The following is an 18248-nucleotide window of genomic DNA, read 5'->3' as shown; positions in this document are numbered from 1 at the left end:
AATGCTATGTACATCCAACCACCACCACCACACAATGCTATGTACATCCAACCACCACCACACAATGCTGTGTACATCCAACCACCACCACACAGTGCTAATCACATCCAACCACCACCACACAGTGCTATGTACATCCAACCACCACACAATGCTGTGTACATCCAACCACCACCACACAATGCTGTGTACATCCAACCACCACCACCACCCATTATGTTTTCTAATACATTAAAGTAAAGAAATGTATAAGGAGGCCAGTGAATTGACTTCAGGAAGCTCTTTAAAACCACTTAAACCCTATACTTAGTTGACTGGAGTCCCCCAGGACTCTATACCAGGCCCTCTCCTGTTTTCGCTCTAGGCTAAATATCTACAAGCTTGTGAGCTTGTAGATCGGCTATACTTGCCGAAGCTTCGCCCCCAGAATAGGAACACTAGGGTTCAATGGTTAATACTCAGAGGGTGTTCTGCAGAAGGCAGAACGCGCAGTAAATTATAAATAACGGCATAAGACCTCTCCTTTCATCAGCCCCCTGCAGTGAAACGGAGCTGGGCAGGCTCGGCTGTTGAGAGCAGGACCGGGCTAATTGTTAAACATGTTCCTGTCAATCATGCGTGTCCCAAATGGCAACTCCCTCAAGCTGACACCACAATGAGCTTGAGCGTGGGCCGTAGAATCGTCTTAGAGGAATAATTGCCCTCCGTCAGGCAGGGGCCCATCTCCATTCCATTAGTGGCTGTACATGAATGGGTTGAAGCCAGGCTGTTAACTGTGGATCTATTCAAGCTTGTGCCTGTGCTGAATGACCCCTTTTTTTTGGGACGCTGTGTGCCTAATTTCCTGCACACATGATTCTAAGGCCGAACAGGACGGGAGGTAATTGCATTCGTGTTCATGGGTATTGTGTTCACAGATGTGAGGGCATATTCGCTCGACGGTGACATGCCATAAACAAATCAAGAAGATAAATATTCCATAGTGTGAATGCCAAAGCCTCGATGAGAAGTGATTGTGCCAGAGTATAAATCCAAGCAACACTATTATACTATATCAAAGTTCAATAGGTTTGTTTCATTCATCTAGTTGCGGATGGATAAATCTCTCCTATAAGCCACCTCTAACTCTGCTCTGTGATTTGTTAGGCACACATACAGTACTACAGCATAAGCAAACCTCTTGAATAAGAAAACACTGAGTAACCTTGAATGGGAGCGATTGAGGTGGATAGAGCTGCAATCCCTGTAGTGATGACTCACAACAATGTAGTAATGCAAGAACAAGCTTTAGATAAAGACACTAGAGGCTAGATGATCGTTACTAATGGCAGAAAAATGTACTTGCTTTTCATGAGGTTGGTGTGGGGGGTGGTGTTGGGGTGTGTGTGTGTGTGTGTGTGTGTGTGTGTGTGTGTGTGTGTGTGTGTGTGTGTGTGTGTGTGTGTGTGTGTGTGTGTGTGTGTGTGTGTGTGTGTGTGTGTGTGTGTGTGTGTGTGTGTGTGTGTGTGTGTGTGTGCTGCTCCACCAGTCCATTTGGAATCATTGGAGAGCTCTGAAATGGCCATCAACAACTATAACTGTCTTGTGCACCAATAAAGCACTGTGTACAACTGAGATCTATTCTCCAGTTGCAGTCGTTGCCGTCACCTCAACTGCTGTTTCAAAAAGGTGCTGTGACACTTCTCTGAGGTTTCGTTCAGAGCCATCTCCAGATCTGATTAAATGGATGCGGGGACACCGTTAAATGAAGCAGCGGCGATCTCTCAAGCATTTCTCATTCCTATAAGCCCAAGGAATGGGGTGGGGGGGTTTAGATTCAGAGAAGTTCCGCTCGGCTGGAGAGAAACATTTTCTGAATTTAAACACTTACTGATTCTTCAGACAGCCCCTCCGCTCACGCGAAGCGTTAAATTCAACTCAAACGCTGGCAAAAAGAGATTTACATTTTCCTTATAGAGGCTTTAGAGCCTTTGGGTTGAATAAAGATTTGTATTAAGGCAGCTTTGCCCGCCCCCCCACCCAACCCGCACTCTCTTTTCCTCAGCTCCCATCTAAGACTTTCTAACTTTTTGAAGTTTAATAATGGCTTCTGTTGACGCCCCTGGGTTTTGTATCTTAAGCCGCATCTGCCTCAGGGTAGAAAACATAAGGAAGGTTCATCAAAAGCTGTTACAAACTCTGAATATAGATTTCACCAGTTGTTTTCCATCACTACTGTGTGTTCATCTGAATATTACCCTTCCCAAATATTGTATTTTGTTGGTTTCATTGTGGTTTAAAACTGCATCTGGAGCCCTCCAGCGTGTGGAGGAATGTCTTTTTAAGAAACCCAACTATTCTCACAGCAATTCTCTCAACATTTAATTTTCTGCTTATGGTGGTCTATTTGATCTTGGGGAAAAAGAAAAGCCTTTATTTTACCTGGATCCTAAAGGGGTTTGAATGCAGTTTCGCTGACAAAGCATGCATCTCGAGTGGTTGACTCAGAACAGATGTATGAAGTTGACCTATCTAAATGAAAAGATAAAAATAAAATATAGCCGCAAGGAGAAATTAACAGGGTCCATGTAGAAAAAATTAGGATCATGAGAGGATTATGAAGAGGAAGATGATGAAGATAAAGATCATGAAGAAGGGGGGAACAACCAAATTATGTTAATTTGGTTGTTCACAGTGAGATTTGAATTCACAAGCCTAAGCATTTTGCATTTATCACAAAATGATGTAATTAATTCATGGTTTTGAATTCCTGTGCAATTTAGAGCTCTTTGGTGGTCTTAATTTCTAAGAATATATTCTGCCACTAAATTAAGTTATATTTTCAAGATCACCATTGTAATCACTGGCCCAGGAAGATTACTTTTGATTCTCAAATAACAATCAAGAATTGACCATTAAAATGAAGAACATGAACAAAGGAATGGGTTGATTTCCGGTTTACCCGGTTGGGTGTCTGAGCTTAAACCAGTTTGATTTTATGTGTACAGACTAAACCGGTAAATGTCATTATGAGACATGCTGGCAAGTTAAAGTCTACAACAAAAAACCTGTGCCAACGACGTCGCATTTACTGTACTCACAGATGACGCTAAATCCACCTTGTATTGCATTAGTAATAAGCAATATGACAGCGCGATTTAACATTATTATGTTTGTGCACCGGGGCTTCATTGGGAATCAACGTCACCTCGATGCACTTTGGAGACATTCTGTAGGAGACTCGATGGTAGTGTGTTGTTTGTAGTCGAGACACTCACATCACATGTAGTAAAACATCTTGTGGCTGCTATAGTTGTACACAAATACGAAAGATCTATACACTTTCACTGGAAAACATTTTTTTACAAAGCCGCTAAGCGTGACACAGCAGCGGCTGTTTTAATCATCATTTATCTGACCCAGTGTATGTGTTGAAACAAGAGGAGACCTAGCAGGGACTAATTTAGTGCCAAAGAAAGCTAATATGCCAATGGCAACATTGGCATATTATTATCATTTGAAGGCCACGGTAGCTTAAAGAGTTAGAGGAGCGTGGCTTGTGTCCGAAAGGTTTCCAGTTAATTGCCTGGAGTGGCAGAAAACAAATCTGTGTGAGGAAGAGAATAACCAACACTTACTCCTCTCTGTGCCCTGAGCACAGTTTCCAATAGTATAAGACTGTGTTTATACTGGGCAGTTGCCAGGTTGTCATTTCTGTGTGTGAAGCAGAGAGTAGCTGAAAAAGAGCATTCGTGCTCTGTGAAACTCCCCATGATAAATCAAGGTTAAAAAAAACGAATGAATAAATAAAATGGATTTGAAGACAACAAGAGGTGAGCTGAAAATGTGTAAACACTTGGAATGGAATGAAAAAAGTATCAAGTATCCGTATGCCGTCAAAGTCGATACCGATACAGTGCGGTTTGACCATGAAAATCAGACCGGTTTGGAAACGTTTTAATCGGCACAAGCCTAAACCTAAATCTGATGCAATAGTAATTTAATACAGTTGTTTTAAACGGGAACAGAATTTCTGATTAGTACTCTAGTACTCATAATATAGACCAGTGATTTTCAATATTTTGAGTGCTAATGCACACAATGGTTAAACCCAAATCTCAAGGCACACCTACAGTACATGTAAGTGTCGTCATGATTCTTATACTTTATTCAGAAATGGCATGCGCGCAAGCACGTGCGCACGCACACGCACACATTGTGGCAATGCCATACAATGATCAGCAGGGTAGAATATATTTTCCACCAACAGAGCAACAGCAATAACAAATTAGGCAAATTAGGCAAATTAGCGCATAATTATCAACTAAAATACAACAGACCTACGTGTATGTAAGAGCTGGCGGGGTTGATTTTTTTCTACCTGCATGAAACTTCCTGAGAACGGTGTCCATTTATTCTGGCTCATACACTCGCTGAAGTGAACCTATATCTCTCGCAGAACTGAATTAAGTTGGAAATGTATATATTTATAATATTTATGAATACTGCGTATATATATTTAACATTTGTGAAACATGTTGGTGGGATGCTGGCCAATCTGGATGGGCGGGGGGGGGGAGAGTCCAATTCGGCGTGTGTAAAGTTGATGGTGTAACTTCATATGGGCACAAAATTCACTACAGGAGCTATATCCATCCTTATATGAATAAAATCATATTTGTCATCAATCGTGGCATTCTTTCACTAGACCAGCCATTTGTGCATTTGTTAAGTGCCACACACTCTGACTGACTGACTGACTGACTTTTCCTGTTTTACATTACATCCCATAACCTGGAGGGATGATTACTCTGAGATTGGCTAGTTTGTTGTTAGGCCAACGGCCCACCAATTGTGTAACATCATAATGACTTAGTCAGCCAGACACATTCGTGTTTATTATATAATAATGATAATAATAGCTAAAATGTATATAGAGCTTTTCTAAGCCCCCAAAGTCGCTTTACATAAGGAAAACATACTGTATAAGGGCTGGTGCCGCTGTAACAGTCCAGCCAAAAACAGGATCCATAATCATTGTGCGGCTGACAGCTGTTGTAAACCATTTTATGCTCAAGATAACTTGAGCGAAATTAATAAAATATATACTGTACATACTAGTGATGTTGTGCAGGTCCGCCCCGCCACAGAACCCAACCCGCCACAACCCGCCCCGCGAACCCATATATAAATTTATGGCTCAACCCGTCCCGCGACGGGCGGTAAAAAAAAAAATCGGTAAAATACCCCAAGTGTATTCAAACTGTTTTATTGTTATTATTCTTATTAGGAATAAAGACAAAACAAGAGCATATGATTTTTTTTTTGTTTTTTGCGTGTGAGATCGGCTGACCCGCTCACCCGCAGCCCGCATTATTGCCTCTGAAATCCTGACTCGACCCACCCGCGGGTCGGCCCGCTCATCACTAGTACATACAGTAGTAGTTACTGTAGTTTAACTTTAGATGTATATCAAAGCGAATGTGTTTAAGGAGTTATCAAGCAGTACTTACCCGCATGCCGAGCTCAATGTTCTCCCCTCCGTACACCTCCATTCCAGGATCCAGCAGGCCAATCTCTCCAAAGTATTCACGGTCAACAACAAAGGAGCACCCAATCATAGCCGGCGTTCTGGATAAGGAGAGACAGAGAGAGGGTGGGGGAGGGTTAGAGAGGTAGGAATTGGTAACAAATGGAGAGATATCAGAGTGAGAGATAGAGAGAAGGACGGGGTTGGGGAGATAGGCATGCAAAGGGAGGTGTTGAAATCATGGGTGAAGTGAGAGAAGCATAGAAATATGGGGGCGGTCAAACAGAGAGAATAGCAGAAAAGGTCGGAGTGATAGAAATGGATATGGCCAGATGGAGACCAAAGAGATAGAGAGAAAGAGGAAGTCAGAGAAAGAAAGAAGAGAGATGGAGCAAATCAGGGTGGGGCAGGTCAGAAATCAGATAAATAAGAAGACAGAGGGGGAGGGATGCCCACAGATAATCTTGTTCATCATCGTTAACAAAAAAAAAAACGGAAAAAATGCAAGACAGAGAACATTTACTGCATTCAAGATGGTTTGCACATTGGGTTAGGCCGCAGGCTTTGGAAACACAAAATATTTGTTTCGGAACAATATTAGAAGGCTTTTCAGAATCAGCTGTACACGGAATCAATCACTCACACAGAATTCGTTCAGAATTACATGCAGTATCCTGTCCACGTTACGATGTGTACACATTAATAATAATAATAATAATAATAAAAAATGCATTGACCTTCCCCCACCAAATGATGATGATAAACAACGGTTTGATTCCTGTCACAGTTTGTAGTTGTGTTCCTTTTTCTCCAACTCATTTCTGACTTTATAAGAGACTTCAATCTTCGCCATAGAGAAGCTGCAGTGATTGCCATTTTGGATGGGCACGTCAAAGTTTTTGGTGGGGTCGAATAAGTGTGCATCACTGTCTTTATTGTGTGCGTGCGTGCGTGCGTGCGTGCGTGCGTGCGTGCGTGCGTGCGTTCGTGCGTGCGTTCGTGCGTGGTGTGTATACTGCAAATATAATTTTGTATTGATCGTAAAAAAAAATGTATGAACCTCCCCTGGACTCAAATTAAAAACAGTACACACTCCCTCGGACAAAATGTTTAACACCCTCCCATGTATATCTCCAGTGGACCCCAGCCATAAACATCGAACTAAGTAAGTACAATAAAATACTTCCCTTTGCATTGTACTGTTACATTAGCCTGGTAAACCCTCCCTCCGGAAATCTCATTTGTAATTTATTTCAGGAGTGAGTCTGGCATGATCGCCTATTCTGCAATATTGGCTGTGGGATGGAGTTGGGCGGGAGTAATACCGTTGACTGACTGAACCCCTTCAGCCAATGATCGTTGTTCCCCTTCAGCCAATTGCAGTGCATTTTTACCACCTCCAGACTAATGTGACGCAACGGGACTTTTGAGATGGCCATGCCCAAAATAGGTTGCCTTATTCGGATACATGCGTGTCACTGCCCGCCCCTGCCGGTTCTCTGAATTTTTATTTTTAAATAGGCTCTGTCATGATTAATTGACCACATATACAGTATGAAGTTAAACAATGAAATTCTATCCAAACGATAGTAAAGTAAAGTAAATTCCGTGCCTCAAAAAAGAAGTTTGATAGCGTTTTAAAACCGAAAATAAAAAGTAGAAACTGCCCACAGAAACAATGGCTGCCGTACGTGTTTGGTCGGCTGCACTCAGGCTGCACTCGGATCCATTCGGGCTCACTCGAACTCGCCACCTGATTAGCCAACTTTTGCTGTCAATCACAGAACGATGAGTGACGTCGCTGATAGGCTCGTCCATTTGGTGAACGGGCTAGAAACGCCCAGACAAGCCTTCAGGCCAGACTCCTTCCTGAATTCAAATGGAAATTAGATTTTCCGGAGGGAGGGGCATTACCAGGCTACTGTTACATGGCCATGGCCAAGTTTCTTCTTTGGTCAGTTTCACCGTGGGCCTGTTCTTACTGGAACTGCAGTGTGTAAAGTACCGTGGGTCAAAGATCCATAAACCTTACATTCATACTGCAGTGAGCTGCTACGGTGAGCTGAATTAAAAGCTTCAATTCATTATGACTACATAGTGGCTCTTTGCTGTATTCTAGAGTGATGCCTGCAGTAATTAGTAAGTTCCCCATAATGCTATTGTTGTATATGTCATATAACATACAGTACATACAGAGGTAAGAGGTTTTCTTCACAAGTAGGCTGCAGACAGAAGAAGTATTAGGAGGTGATTGCTGGCTCTGACCTGGGTGGGGGGTTACAATTAGCATCCTATTGTTTTATCTGGGAGACAGAGCGTCTATGCATTTGTCATCAAGGCTCTATACAGTTGCAAATGTGTGGGGCCGGGGGAGGTTGGGGTCCCACCTTTGAAGGCTGGCCCACCCGAATTGTAGATTAGCAAGTTGATCAAAGAGTGATGCCATCACCTCTCCAGATAGAGACATTAACATTTCAAGGCTGACCCAGCCATACATGTCCCTCCTATTTTTCTAAATGTACTATAAAGACGGACTCAAATGTAAGCTAGGGTGGGTGTGCTATTCAGAGGCCGAAGGGCCGATGGTGGGGACCTCAGGGTCTCCATAGAAAGCTGTTTGTACTCTGTACTATCTATGAAATAAATGGGAAGCAAGGAACCTCACTGCCTGGAGTGATGCCTCAATTCATTATCCAACCATTCATACACATCTCTGGAACATCAAACTGACTACAATATGGCATTGTTGGCAACTACAAAAGCAATAGAACCTTTACCAGAACATAGTGAAGTCTGTGGGTTTCAGATACCACACTATCGCCTACAATAGGCCAGGGCACGCATACTGCACACATGCAATTGGACATAATGCACCCAAATAATATGTGCACTGCACACATGCATGCACGCACACACACACACACACACACACACACACACACACACACACACACACACACACACACACACACACACACACACACACACACACACACACACACACACACACACACACACACACACACGCGATTAAAGTCAATTGTAAATATGGTGGTTGTGGTTTGTTTTTTTGGGCTTGTTTTTATAGACCTGGTTGCTTGTTTCTCTCACGGAACCTGGCAACCTTGTAGACCCAGACAAACAGCCACACTTGCCACTTGCCAATTGTATAGATAGATACTTATGAGGGCATTGACATTTTAGGATGTCTGCATATTCAAGTCCGAGCTGTCTTAAGTCAGTATTTAGCCCGTTGTCAGAGGTTAGAGTGTCGAAGTCTAACTCATACACCAAGATGTATAGCCTAAAGGGCTTTTCAGACAGGGAGCGACAAAACGCCTACGTTCTCGCTTGGACGCGCACACACACACACACACACACACACACACACACACACACACACACACACACACACACACACACACACACACACACACACACACACACACACACACACACACACACACACACACACACACACACACACACACACACACACACAGCTCTGATGTCTCTTTTCTGAGAGTATACTGGCATAGTCTGCCACCTTTCAGATATAACTGTGTACATCTCATCCGACATGCCATTCCTTTTCAGTTCCATGTACAAGAATTGAATGTCAACTTGTGTATAGCCATAATGTCAATGGCATTACAGAGCTTACTTGTAATGTCACTTGGACTCTGGGGCAGCGAAAACCCGACACTTACATTTCAAAAGTGTAAAGGAAAGGGCGTGCCATGTACTGTATGTTTCATGGTCAACAATGCTTGATGTGATCCTAGGAACACGCACTCCCTCAAGAATTTGTGTTCCCTGGACCAGGAATATCTCACACTCTTGTGTCGGCCATTCTGGCTGCCCAGGGAATTCACGGCTTTTGTTGTAAGCTGTGTACATCCATTCCTGCCACAAGCCGACATAAGGAACTGTAAGGGACAATCAGAGGAGACGAAGCAGAGGGGGAAGAAAAGCCTGTTATGATCTCTGCAGAGCAATCACGGCAGCCCAACGGGACTACAGCAAGAAGATTAAGACACTGATAAGTGGTAATGACCCCCATAATACGTGGCAGGGACTACACACACAATATCGGACTTGAAAGGAAAACCTGTCTGTGCAGCTAACAGCGCTGCCTGCCTCCCAGATGAGTTGTATACAGTTTTGACCCCCGTTTTGAGGTTATTAACACCAATCTCTCTGAGGGAGTCCCCACCGCCGACATGAACGGCGCTCTGGTCATTACTGAGGTTGACTTGCACAGACACCGCCCGCCTACTGTATAAAGTTAAACTTCATATAGTAGATATTTTGTTTTTTTGTTTTGTTTTTACATAAATCTGTCACAGACACACGCACACACAAAAACAACAGCCTCAATGCATTTTGGAATGCCATTTATTGTTTTTAACTGCAAGAGCTAATTCAACTACCTCAAGTTGTCACAGCTAATGATGATGGTATCATCAATTCTAATTATATTTCAGAGAAGGCATTGTGCCTATCATTAACTAACTACTCAATATAGATTTTCCCCCACATTAGTGTAAATGAAATGTTGTTTGCTGCCTGATAAGAGTGTAGAGAATGACACTGGTTTATGCAGTCTTGTTGACATGAATTATGACTTGGATAACATGGAAGCCCTTTAAGTAACTTTCCTGTTGTCTTTGTGTCTAAAGATACACATCCCCTGCCTTGCTCGTATTGCATGTTGTCAAACAAACACTTTTAAGTACTATTTACTGCTCTAATTGGCTTAAAGATAAGAGATATAACACACACAGAACACCTATCCTCCATTTCCTTCCGATGTCCTCGCTTGTCCTCTCCTCTCCTCTCAACAAATCACTAGACTGCTTGTATGCACTAAACTTTGTGCAAAAAGGCAAAACACAAAAATAGAAATATCTTTAACCTAAATGTAGAATGTGTTGTGGCAGCATGAGAGCATGAGTTGGCATTGCTGTTGTTTTCCATTTCTTCCTGCCAACATCAGGTAATTGAGTACAGACCCAATACGGCCGATTCGTTTAGTATAGTGTATAGTGTAGTAAAACCTCACAAACCTCTTTGCCAAAAACAGCTGATCTTCAAGCTCACAACGTGTCGCACTTGAGCATGTACATACTGGATGCTATTTTCGGCTAATCTTTCCCATTCTAGATTCTAGTGGTTAATGTGAAAAAAGAAAGAAGTTCCTATCACACAAACATTTGGCAGCCCCCCTGTAGTAATTCAGAGGACCCCCTGGAGGTAACGGACCCCTGTTGAAGACCCCTGGTGTGCAGTAATGTCTATCGGCCGGGGTGTTTGTGTATCTATCGGTTTCTATGGTTAAAGGAGTAACTCGACATCAAAAACGTTTTAGGTGGTCTGTAGATATTTAGGAACATAGCTCGAGGAGGGGGGCTTGCTTCAATAAGGACACTGTTATGCGACTTCTTGTACCCTTTCGCCCGCTGCATCCAGGTAACCAGAAAAGGCTTTTGAATAGAGCACAACAACACAGGACTCTGGCTGCTGATGGCCAGAAAGCTTGGGGAAACAAGTGGAGGAATGATTTCCAATAGCAATCCACAAAGCCGACACACTTCACTTGGCCCTCGAGGCATTCTGTCCATCTGCAGCAAAAGTGTCAATACTGAGACAGAACAGAAAACAGCACTGCAATGTCTGCAACCGCTCTCTTATCATTTGCCTCCATCTCAGACAAGGGATTGATATTCAAGAAAACATCCAGACTTTCGTAGTACTTCGATACTACGATAGGGAAAGGTGTCTGATAATATTAGGCTACTTTCCTCCAACTGATTACAACGGATCTGATTATTTTAATATCTAGCAATTATTGCTTTCCCTATGCTGGGCAACGTACGTGATAATACTCACATAAGTGGTATTTAATTTGACCTCAACTTCAGTCCAATAGTCAACAAGCTATTTGCATAATTTTAAGCTCAAAATACCAGAACTAAGCTTTTAAGAACCCTGTCTAGACCAACTCTGGCTGGAACATTACGAATATGTAGACCCCAGGATCCCCCACAAGTCAGCTTCTACAGGCATGCCTGTCCGATCAATCAGTCTGTTTTGTCCCATAGTGGATCTCATTTTGTTTTTGATCAATGAACTTGCAGCATCGGCTTTCTTTCTTTCTTTCTTTCTTTCTTTCTTTCTTTCTTTCTTTCTTTCATTCTTTCTTTCTTTCTGCTGTAATGCCTTAACCACTTAAACCCCCTATTCATAGTATAAACTGACCTGAGTTACAACATTACTGGGACCGCTTCTTTCCATCTTCACCAAATCTCTTTGGCAAAAATAGCCAATCTACAAGCTCACAATGCGATGTGATGCGTTGTGAGTTTGTAGATCTGGTATTTTTGGATAAATCATCATGCGAGTTAACAACCTGCGATGTACAGTCATCTATGACGTATCTATGATGTACAGTATGACTCTAAATGTGGGCATTTTGTTAAGAAATGTTGTTTTTAATTGAGCAAATAACTAAATTATAGATGCATACAGTATACATGCTGTCCATAACTGAACATTTTTGGTCTTCAGTAAGCACCTTTTGTCCTGTGTAGCTCCTCTCAGACACTAATTGTCTCCGCCAGGCCAAAAGGCATGGCGAGAGAGTATGTTTTACCCCCTGTCCGTCCGTCCGTCCGTGTGTCCGTGTGTCCGTCCGTCCGTCATTCGATCTGTCTGTGTACAGCTAATCTCCGGCACCGTTGGCTTGCTCGCAGCGAAACTGTGCACACACACTCCCTGGATACTAGAGCAGAACCTCTGCCCCAAATTTTTCACAGGGGCCTGTTATAGCGCCACCAGGAGGCCGATTGGTGCATTACACATTTCTTGACAGTTCTCCTACAGATTTTGTCCAAACAGCACGCAAATCGGTACACAGTATCTCTATAGTCATTAAACAAAACGGGTGTTTCAGATTTTTCATATTCCATCCTGATTGGCTAAAAGTGGCTTCCAAAGTTTACAGGACTGCTCCGTTTTGAACAAAATGCCTCAAATCATGAACACAGCATGCAATTTCCGTGAAATTTTGCACGCACATTCCCACTACGTCAAGGAAGTAATGCTACTAGAACATTTTAAAACCAGCCTCATGGTGGCGCTATAACAGGCCAATTTGTGTTTTTGCCTATAACTGTACCGATCTGTGTAAAACTTTGTATGCACACTCTCTAGAGGCCAAGGAAAAACCTTTGCCCTGCATTTTTCACATCTGCCTTTTATAGCGCCACCAGGAGGCCGACTTATGTAAAACACATTTTTTGATTGTAAGCCTTCAAATTTTATCCAAATTTCACGCAAATCGGTACACATGATCTCTATAGTCATGTGATCAAGAAGGATCTGTTAGATGTTTCATAGTCCATCCTGATTGACTAAAATTTACATCTAAAGTTTGCAGGAGTGGCCCGTTTTGAACAAAATGCCGCAAATCATGAACGCAGGGTCCGATTGCAGTGAAACTTTGCTCGCACATTCGCACTACGTTGAGGAACAAATGCCACCATTTTAACATTGCCCTATTATAGCGCCACCTTGAGGCCAATTTTTGCAACAGTTTTCTTTTTTATATTACTACTACAAATTTTGTCCAAACATCATGCAAATCGGTACCCATTATCTCTATAGTCAAGTGGTCAAGATGGTTCCGTTCGATTTTTCATATTACATCCTGATTGCCAAATTCCGAACATTGCTGCGCCACAATAACCTACCTGACCTGCCGGAGACCTGTGCTCCGAGGAGCACTTTTTCTAGTTTTACATGGGTTTGTGTCCACCGGCAATAGTTTTACATGAACATTTCTAGGCTATAGTATAGTACTGCCCCATTCAACCTAACAGAGCCCAGCACAGCCCACCAGAGCCCAGCAGTCCGGCATATTCCAGCACACAAAGTCCAGCCCACTGGGAGAATAGCCTAGGGTATGGGGTAGTTAAATGACTGTAATAGGCTATACAGGGCTGGGTCCAGCTGGAATAGGCTAGACTAGAATGTTCTAGGCCTTACTAGACTCTAATAGGCTCTATTAGGCTGTACTAGGCTCTTGTCAGCCCTGTAGCCCCTTTGCACTTGAGATTAACCACTGTGTCCACGGGCAATAGTTTTACATGGGTTTGTGTCCACCGGCAATAGTTTTACATGAACATGTCTAGGCTATAGTACTGCCCCATACAACCTAACAGAGCCCAGCACAGCCCACCAGAGCCCATTATAGCCCACCAGAGCACAGCAGTCCGGCACATTCCAGCACACAAAGTCCAACCCACTGGGAGAATAGCCTAGGTACGGGGGTAGTTAAATGACTGTAATAGGCTATACAGGGCTGGGTCCAGCTGGAATAGGCTAGACTAGAATGTTCTAGGTCTTACTAGACTCTAATAGGCTCTATTAGGCTGTACTAGGCTCTTGTCAGCCCTGTAGCCCCTTTGCACTTGAGATCAACCACTGTGTCCACGAGCAATAGTTTTACATGGGTTTGTGCCCACCGGCAATAGTTTTACATGAACATTTCTAGGCTATAGTATAGTACTGCCCCGTACAACCTAACAGAGCCCAGCACAGCCCACCAGAGCCCATTAAAGCCCACCAGACCCCAGCAGTCCGGCATATTCCAGCACACAAAGTCCAGCCCACTGGGAGAATAGCCTAGGGTATGGGGGTAGTTAAATGACTGTAATAGGCTATACAGGGCTGGGTCCAGCTGGAATAGGCTAGACTAGAATGTTCTAGGTCTTACTAGACTCTAATAGGCTCTATTAGGCTGTACTAGGCTCTTGTCAGCCTTGTAGCCCCTTTGCACTTGAGATTAACCACTGTGTCCACGGGCAATAGTTTTACATGGGTTTGTGTCCACCGGCAATAGTTTTACATGAACATTTCTAGGCTATAGTATAGTACTGCCCTGTACAACCTAACAGAGCCCAGCACATTCCAACAGAGCCCATTATAGCCCATTATAGCCCACCAGAGCCCAGCAGTCCGGCATATTCCAGCACACAAAGTCCAGCCCACTGGGAGAATAGCCTAGGGTATGGGGGTAGTTAAATGACTGTAATAGGCTATACAGGGCTGGGTCCAGCTGGAATAGGCTAGACTAGAATGTTCTAGGCCTTACTAGACTCTAATAGGCTCTATTAGGCTGTACTAGGCTCTTGTCAGCCCTGTAGCCCCTTTGCACTTGAGATTAACCACTGTGTCCACGGGCAATAGTTTTACATGGGTTTGTATCCACCGGAAATAGTTTTAGATGAACATTTCTAGGCTATAGTATACTGCCCTGCCAAGGCAGAGTGCAGTAACTACGAAAACAAAAATCATTGAAAAATGGGTTTAAAAGTGATTCAACTGGTCAGCCAAATGAGATATTGGCATATAAGTGATATTACAATAATTGTACATCTGTTCTTGAGGTAATTGTTTATCCCCCAACATCACAAAGGCTAATTTGACCTTTGGGCAACCCAAATAAGTCGGTGTGTCCAAAAACGTAGTTACTGCTCTTTGGCTTGGCAGGGCAGTATAGTACTGCCCCGTACAACCTAACAGAGCCCAGCACAGCCCACCAGAGCCCATTATAGCCCACCAGAGCCCAGCAGTCCGGCACATTCCAGCACACAAAGTCCAGCCCACTGGGAGAATAGCCTAGGGTATGGGGGTAGTTAAATGACTGTAATAGGCTATACAGGGCTGGGTCCAGCTGGAATAGGCTAGACTAGAATGTTCTAGGTCTTACTAGACTCTAATAGGCTCTATTAGGCTGTACTAGGCTCTTGTCAGCCCTGTAGCCCCTTTGCACTTGAGATCAACCACTGTGTCCACGAGCAATAGTTTTACATGGGTTTGTGCCCACCGGCAATAGTTTTACATGAACATTTCTAGGCTATAGTATAGTACTGCCCCGTACAACCTAACAGAGCCCAGCACAGCCCACCAGAGCCCATTAAAGCCCACCAGACCCCAGCAGTCCGGCACATTCCATCACACAAAGTCCAGCCCACTGGGAGAATAGCCTAGGGTATGGGGGTAGTTAAATGACTGTAATAGGCTATACAGGGCTGGGTCCAGCTGGAATAGGCTAGACTAGAATGTTCTAGGTCTTACTAGACTCTAATAGGCTCGATTAGGCTGTACTAGGCTCTTGTCAGCCTTGTAGCCCCTTTGCACTTGAGATTAACCACTGTGTCCACGGGCAATAGTTTTACATGGGTTTGTGTCCACCGGCAATAGTTTTACATGAACATTTCTAGGCTATAGTATAGTACTGCCCCGTACAACCTAACAGAGACCAGCACATTCCAACAGAGCCCATTATAGCCCATTATAGCCCACCAGAGCCCAGCAGTCCGGCATATTCCAGCAAACAAAGTCCAGCCCACTGGGAGAATAGCCTAGGGTATGGGGGTAGTTAAATGACTGTAATAGGCTATACAGGGCTGGGTCCAGCTGGAATAGGCTAGACTAGAATGTTCTAGGCCTTACTAGACTCTAATAGGCTCTATTAGGCTGTACTAGGCTCTTGTCAGCCCTGTAGCCCCTTTGCACTTGAGATTAACCACTGTGTCCACGGGCAATAGTTGTCTCCGCCAGAGGTGGAGAGTATGTTTTCGTCTCCGTCCATCCGTGTGTCCGCCAAGCTAACATTGGTCAAGTTTCACGTGACACGTGACAATATGTTGAAAGGGTGTGCTTTGATTGGCTAGCGAGACGCATGACGAAATAGAAAACCATAAATAGGTGTGTCACTTCAAAAAATCATTTATACTTTTTGGAAGTGAGCTTCCATCAGCCAAGCTAACATTGGTCAAGTGACACGTGACAATATGTAAAATAAATAGGTAAGACAGGATTAATCAGGAACAGTACTGGCGGAGACCTGTGCTCCGAGGAGCACATTTTCTAGTTTACTCTGTTTTAACCTTTACCCACGAAATAGCTTTGCTGAGCGTGCAGTGGCCTGCATCACACTTATCACAAGCATTTTTACCCCTGGGCTCTGCCCAGCATTATAGTCTTCTACCATTGTCTACTGAACATATCTCGAGTGTGTGAATGCCCAAGGGAAACAGGCATTCATGCTGACAACCTTACAGTCATAGACCCTCTTCCTAGGTAAGTAAGTAAGCAAGCCTTGGCGAGCCATGTGGCCCATAGGGCAGGAACCTATCTCCTGTTTCTGTAGAGTGAGGCAGCTTGATGTACAAGTACACCCCCTGTACATGACGCTAGTAGTGTATGTCGCAGGGACTTACCCCCAATCCAACCCTCCAACCCTGAGTGCCAAGCCGGGAAACACTGCGGGTCCCATTTTTATAGTCTTTGGTATGACCCGGCCGGGGATTGAACCCGACCTCCCAATCTCAGGGCGGACACTGAGCTGGTTCTTCCTAGGTTTAGCAGGCTAAATAATCCTAAATATTTTTATAATATAGAAAATTTCAATACTTTCGAGCTCTTTACTGAACATGTTAACTGTACATATCCTGGTGACGCACGCACGCACGCACGCACGCACGCACGCACGCACGCACGCACGCACGCACGCACGCACGCACGCACGCACGCACGCACGCACGCACGCACGCACGCACGCACGCACGCACGCACGCACGCACACACACACACACACACACACACACACACACACACACACACACACACACACACACACACACACACACACACACACACACACACACACACACACACACACACACGCCTAAGTGCACATGACAGCCGGGAATAGAACAAATAGGTGAATTCATTGCGTTTAAGCATGGATGGATACTTGGCTGTTGAGGAGAACCTTTGACATTGTGATTATCCCGCTATATATTGCTAAATCTCTAGGCCAGTCTGTATCATTCTGTGCAGACAGAGAGCAATAAGCAGACAAGTGAAGTGCCACAGCCGCCTGATTGAAAAACCCAACAATGTGTGAAATTTCAATCACAGGCTAATATTGTTTAATGCTCAAGTAAAACGCTCCATAAGCTCCAAAAGTAACCTCTGGTCCCTCCCGCGTGCCGTGTTCCCTTCATGAATAATATATAGGTTCTTTGCAATGGCCTTCATAGTACTGTAAGTGTAGCCCTGACCTTGCCCCAGCCAAACCTACGTACAGTATCTCAAATGGAACACTGGATATCTGAATGAAATTTGATCAAACTACTGAAACTGCTGAATATTTTCAAATCCAATAATAATATACCTGCTAGCCTATGCTCATTGATGCTCTTTTTTTTTTACAGCAACGATAATGAATCATGACACTTTATGATGACATGACACGAGCCAGTGCTTCTGTCCATGCTGTCGTGTGGAGGAACATGTTGCTAGTAATGTGCCCCGCAATTATCCTAATAACACTGCAATGGCATACCTCGTGTGGGCTCCCATCAAACAATGAATCTATCACTGGAATTAGACAGCTTTCGGTGGGAGGCCCGCTTGATCCCAGGTCGTGTACATTTCTGTGAGTAAGTATTTGTGTGTGTGTGTGTGTGTGTGTGTGTGTGTGTGTGTGTGTGTGTGTGTGTGTGTGTGTGTGTGTGTGTGTGTGTGTGTGTGTGTGTGTGTGTGTGTGTGTGTGTGTGTGTGTGTGTGTGTGTGTGTGTGTGAGTAAGCGTGTGTGTGTGTGTGTGTGTGTGTGTGTGTGTGTGTGTGTGTGTGTGTGTGAGTAAGCGCGTGTGTGTGTGTG

At 43.9% G+C, this 18248-nt stretch overlaps 1 protein-coding gene across 1 annotated transcript in view; it reads right to left on the bottom strand.

Moving 5' to 3' along the window:
- The window catches only part of galnt9 (polypeptide N-acetylgalactosaminyltransferase 9), a gene marked incomplete at both ends in the record, with an annotated part of 114863 nt that overhangs the window by 42577 nt on the left and 54038 nt on the right, over positions 1-18248 (bottom strand). Inside the window, one exon of the mRNA XM_084055103.1 lies at positions 5493-5610. Coding sequence (XP_083911229.1) covers positions 5493-5610 — 118 coding nt within the window. The remainder of the gene's footprint in view (positions 1-5492; positions 5611-18248) is intronic.

This window comes from Gymnoscopelus microlampas (genome assembly GCF_963454915.1).
Source record: "Gymnoscopelus microlampas genome assembly, chromosome: 4".
Taxonomy (NCBI): Eukaryota; Metazoa; Chordata; class Actinopteri; order Myctophiformes; family Myctophidae; genus Gymnoscopelus; species Gymnoscopelus microlampas.
Note: the sequence above shows the minus strand (reverse complement) of the source record. Positions and strands in the feature narration are given on the sequence as shown.